Source organism: Priapulus caudatus, unplaced genomic scaffold, assembly GCF_000485595.1.
Source record: "Priapulus caudatus unplaced genomic scaffold, Priapulus_caudatus-5.0.1 Scaffold1029, whole genome shotgun sequence".
Taxonomy (NCBI): domain Eukaryota; kingdom Metazoa; phylum Priapulida; class Priapulimorpha; order Priapulimorphida; family Priapulidae; genus Priapulus; species Priapulus caudatus.
In genome coordinates, this window is record NW_014578090.1 from 81423 (window position 1) to 86422 (window position 5000).

Here is a 5000-nt window from a genome sequence, read left to right on the forward strand (position 1 = left end):
AAAACCGTAAAACTGATCTTACTAGTGCGCACTTATTGCAATATGTATGACATCCAATCCGTAGAACATATTGAAATAGTCCGACGCCATATGCTTATTGACTTTAATTGCACATCCAGAGTCTAAGCTTCAGAGAAATGCACGTATAATGGTAATAGAAGCAGACGTCTTTTTTCGGGTGGATACTTTTCATAAGTAACGAGTATCCACTCTAAAGAACTAAGAACACAGAAGCTACACATCACGCGGTGCTGATCCAGATAAGTGACGTCAGACCAGTCACGCCATCACAATCCGCGTGTATGACGAACAGATTGTGTGGCTGATGTGACGTAGCCGTGACCGTAGGTGACGCAGTGATTGTTCGCGTAATTATGTCGTAATGATGACGTGGTGATGACGTAATGATGACGTAGTGATGACGTGGTGATGACGTAGTAATGACGTAGTGATGACGTAGTGTTTTTGCTGTTAGACCAGGCGACGGCTGGATGGTGGATCACTACGAGCAGACGATTCTCATGCCGACGTATATCGTCGCCATAGTCGTCTGCGACTTCACGTACACGGAGAGAACGACACCTGACGGCAGAATACGCGTACGGAGCTATCACAGGGCTGAGCAAATTCATATTGGGGGAAAGGGGGGGGGGCAAAATTTCATGACTCAACTGTGTAATGATGAGCGACGGTCGCAGCTCTTGATCGACGTCCATAGTGTGGTAGGGGTGGGTCTGAGACAAGGCTTTCATAAATAAGTGACCAAAAAAATCTTTACAAAATAAAGCCTTTTTAGGTGTGTTTTAATTTTGCTCCAAAATCTAGGGGGCAGCTGTCCCCCCTTGCCCCCACAGGCTACCGCCCTGTATCATTACCATTCTCACTCATCACATAGATAGGCTCTATTCAATATTGGTACACAGCGCTCGTTTCATCTTAGGTACTAGACACTGCTGGGTTTATCCTACTATGCTCTACTTCTACTCTTCGCTCATTTCGTTATCATATTCTAACATGAGCTTTCTGTCAGCTCTATCTGACATGGTTCCTTTGGGATATTCTTCAAAGCTTCAGCAAATAAGGTCCATGTCAGCGATAAACATATTTGTTAAAGGGCAGGTGCCGTCAAATATCTGTTCTACGATATGTAATGTGTGCAGTGTAAATACGCGTAACAATGTTTATTGACAAAAAACTGTATGATGTCTATTATCTTATTATGTAGACTTGTAGATAGTGACACAAATTACGGCCAGTCATCGGATAGTGCACGAAGAAACCTCACATGCACCGTTCACGTGTGTCGATGGCGTAATTAAGATGGTCTCTTGTTTTAATTCGCACAGATGAGGGCCTACTCACAGAGGGCGCTGCAGCCGTACGTGAATTCGACTCTGGAAGCTCATATCAGCATGGTGCCGTACTTGGAGGGGTATTTCGGCATCGAATATCCATTGAGAAAAATGGGTGGGTTCTGCTAACTCGATAACCTTCCGCCGCTGAAAATAATCCTTAACACATACATGCGCACGCACACACACGTGACACGCATGCACACACCACACACACATACACAAACACACACACACTCTCTCTATAACTAACAAACCTCTATACTCTAGTTAGTCGTCCTCTCTATAACTAACAAACCTCTATACTCTAGTTAGTCGTCCTCTCTAACTAACAAACCTCTATACTCTAGTTAGTCGTCCTCTCTATATAACGAACGTCTATAGGAAACCTCTATACATACTCTATACGGACGCCATGGCTGTCGCTGCGCCTATTCGCGTGACGTCATCACGCTGGCAGAACTCCCGGACACTCTCGCATTGCGTCACATGTCGCCATTACGCAACATTAGCTTTCGAAGTATGAAGAAATTTGGCAATTTATTAGATTTCGTCGGCAGTAAATGCAACGAAATATCTTTTTATCAACCTTGTTTCGAAGCTTCCGTTCAGCATATATAGCACGATGATAAATTCTAGTGTGCCGACTGACATATTGGTTTTTGTACAGAAATATACGGCAGAATCCATATCACGTCGCCGCCGCTGTGGACGTGTGTGTTTTGGGATAATACGCTCGGTAATCTATCTTGTGTTGCCGGAAGCGAATCGAACAAAAGTTCAACATTTCCGCTGCGCCAATCCTTTATTATGTTTATTTGCCTAAATCGAATAGAAATCAAATCATTGCTACGGCGGCGGTGGCGGTGATGATATATTGGTATAGAATTTCTAAGCGAGTTATAATGCACGTCGGCCTCTGCGCCCGTAGAAATGAAAGCGATCGGTTATTTATTGGATTTTCAAGTAGGAAACCTATAAAAACCTATAAAATTTTGCTTCCATAGTTTTTTCTCTCTCATATATATGAATACATATGAATATACGTATATATATATTCATTAATATAAGAGAAAAAATAGAGAATATTATATAGTGATATATGGCTCGCAAGTTGAACATAAATCCTGGGTTTGCTCGCCAATATAAAACGTTTTGCGACTCCGCATGACGTCACGAAAACACGCGCGCCCCTTTTTCTACACTAATCCCTGGACGGCTAGGCCCATATAAATACATACATATACGCATATATATGTATATATATATATAAATATATAAACATATACGAATATATATATATGTATGTATTTCTATGGCTAGGCCTCTAGACATCTATCACAGAAACAAACATCCATCCGCGCTCCTTTCTTGCTCACTAACCGAAACTAGTACGTGATATTTTCGAAAGTTAAACATTGTAAATGCTTAATAGTAATAATAATAATTATTATTATAATAATAATAATAACAACAATAATAATAATAATAATAATAACAACAACAACAATAATAACTCGCAGTGCCAACGGTTCGCTTTATGTCCAGCAGGGGGCAGCAGGTGTGTGTGCCAAACGATCACGCATGTAGTCTCTCGCACAAACTCACTGCACTCTTTATGGCAACCATTGAAACAGTGAAACACCCAAGTGTTTGCTCATCCTTGTGTTTTCGAGTCTATCATGATGTAACAGCAAAATATATTAAGATTCTTGTTTGTTCCGTCGTTCATCCGACCAATACAAAATTGTTTCGGGATTGCCATGGCAACTAGTCGAAAGCGAGCTGACGAGAGGAGCTCCTTTATATCTGCGTCAATGTTTGATTTGATCGCAGACGTTCGATTTTATTCTGTGCGGCGGCGGAGGGTGGGGGGGGGGGGGTTGTAACCGAATGCCATACATGTTTGTCATTGCCTTCCACACATGAGCGTATTTGAGTTTCAACATAATAGAATACACCGATGTGTCGCTAAGCGTTAACTGTAACGTCAGAGTTCGACTTGATATATAAGAATAGTAACAATATTGTTACGTCTGAAGCCACTAGATAGAACCTGTGCTGCAGCCACCTGCCATCGTCATCGTTATCGTTGTCGCCGTCACTGCCGCGCCTTTCTGCTACTGCTGCTGCTGCTGCTGCTGCTGCTAAACATTGGAGCGGAGGGATACTACCGCGTGCAATACGACGAGAGAAACATGGACGCCATCATAAAACAATTGAACAACGACCCAGAGGTAAGCTTTAGTAGGGTAAGTTCTAGTGTTTAGGTTGGGGTTAGGTTTAGATTCAGGGTTATTATGTATTTATTTATTATTTTATTATTATATATTATTAATTATGCGCAAGTATACTGTAAGTATATATAGATACTTGGGGAAAATGCAAAGATCATGGTGAGAAGAAGGTTAGGAGCTTGCAGTGTTGATCTATTTGAAAAATGTGTTTAAATAGCATACCTAAGAATGCATTACGAAGTATTGAATTACGAACTTTCACGACATGACTCATTTCGAGAAATCGTTTTCAGAAAATCGGTGAAAGTAACCGAGTGCAATTAATCGACGATGCCTTCATTCTCGCTGAGTAAGTATAAATACATCCCACTGGACACTACTGGACAATACTGGACAATACTGGACAATACTGGACAATACTGGGTCCATCCTACTGGACAATACTGTGGTCCATCCTACTGGACAATACTGGGTCGATCCTACTGGACAATACTGGTTTATCCTACTGGACAATACTGGGTCCATCCTACTGGACAATACTGGGTCGATCCAACTGGTCAATACTGGGTCGATCCTACTGGACACTACTGGCGATTAATTCTGCTGAAAAGAGGCACTTTTTAACGGAGGGGTGGTCCCGTTTGCACCTACAGCCTAGCATGTTGCGCTACCGGCCACTTGTTAGATGGGCTCCTGATCGCTTTCACGGCTTTATATTTAAACTTCAACAATCTCCAGTCGTGAACTGAACTCAGCATTAGCACAACACAGTTCCATATATATTTATTTTATATTATAGTTTTAGTATTAAATATAGTTAGTAGTTTTCGTATTTTATATTATATAGTATAGTATTAGTATAGTTATTTTGGCGGATGCGTTGGTGCTCTGATGAAACATGGGGCACGCTTCCCGGTTGTCAAGCATATAGGTCCCGCCATTATTAGAAAATATTGTTAGAAAACAGCGTGAAACTGATTGATGGAGTCTCTTCTTGTTTCTTCTTGTCGTGGAGATCGGATATATTGGATTACATAGTAGCACTGCGAACCACCGAGTACATGCAGAAGGAGACGGAGTACGTGCCCTGGTACTTGATGCTAAAACGATTGGGATATACCGATATGATGCTAAGAAGCAGGGAATCCATGTTCAAAGAATTTCAGGTAATCTTATTTATTTAATTATTTATTTGTTTATTTACTTATTTATTTGTTTATTTATTTATTTATTTATTTATTTATTTTTATTTTTATTTTTTTATTGTAAAGACGCTACATTGGTAAAGGATATAATAACCTTGCGAGCTCGTGCACCGTCATTGTAATAATAAAAAATTAACATAAAATATGACCTGTTTCCTAACTTCGACAGGTGTAGTTTGACGCGCCCCATTAGCCTATATTTCTAA

General features: G+C 40.7%; 1 protein-coding gene across 1 annotated transcript in view; it reads left to right on the top strand.

The window, feature by feature from the left end:
- Window positions 1–3508: 3508 nt before the first annotated feature.
- Window positions 3509–5000, top strand: part of LOC106815048 (aminopeptidase N-like) — a gene marked incomplete at its 3' end in the record, with an annotated part of 16023 nt that continues 14531 nt past the window's right edge. The window contains exons 1-3 of the mRNA XM_014819473.1: window positions 3509–3589; window positions 3883–3938; window positions 4605–4755. Coding sequence (XP_014674959.1) covers window positions 3551–3589; window positions 3883–3938; window positions 4605–4755 — 246 coding nt within the window. The remainder of the gene's footprint in view (window positions 3590–3882; window positions 3939–4604; window positions 4756–5000) is intronic.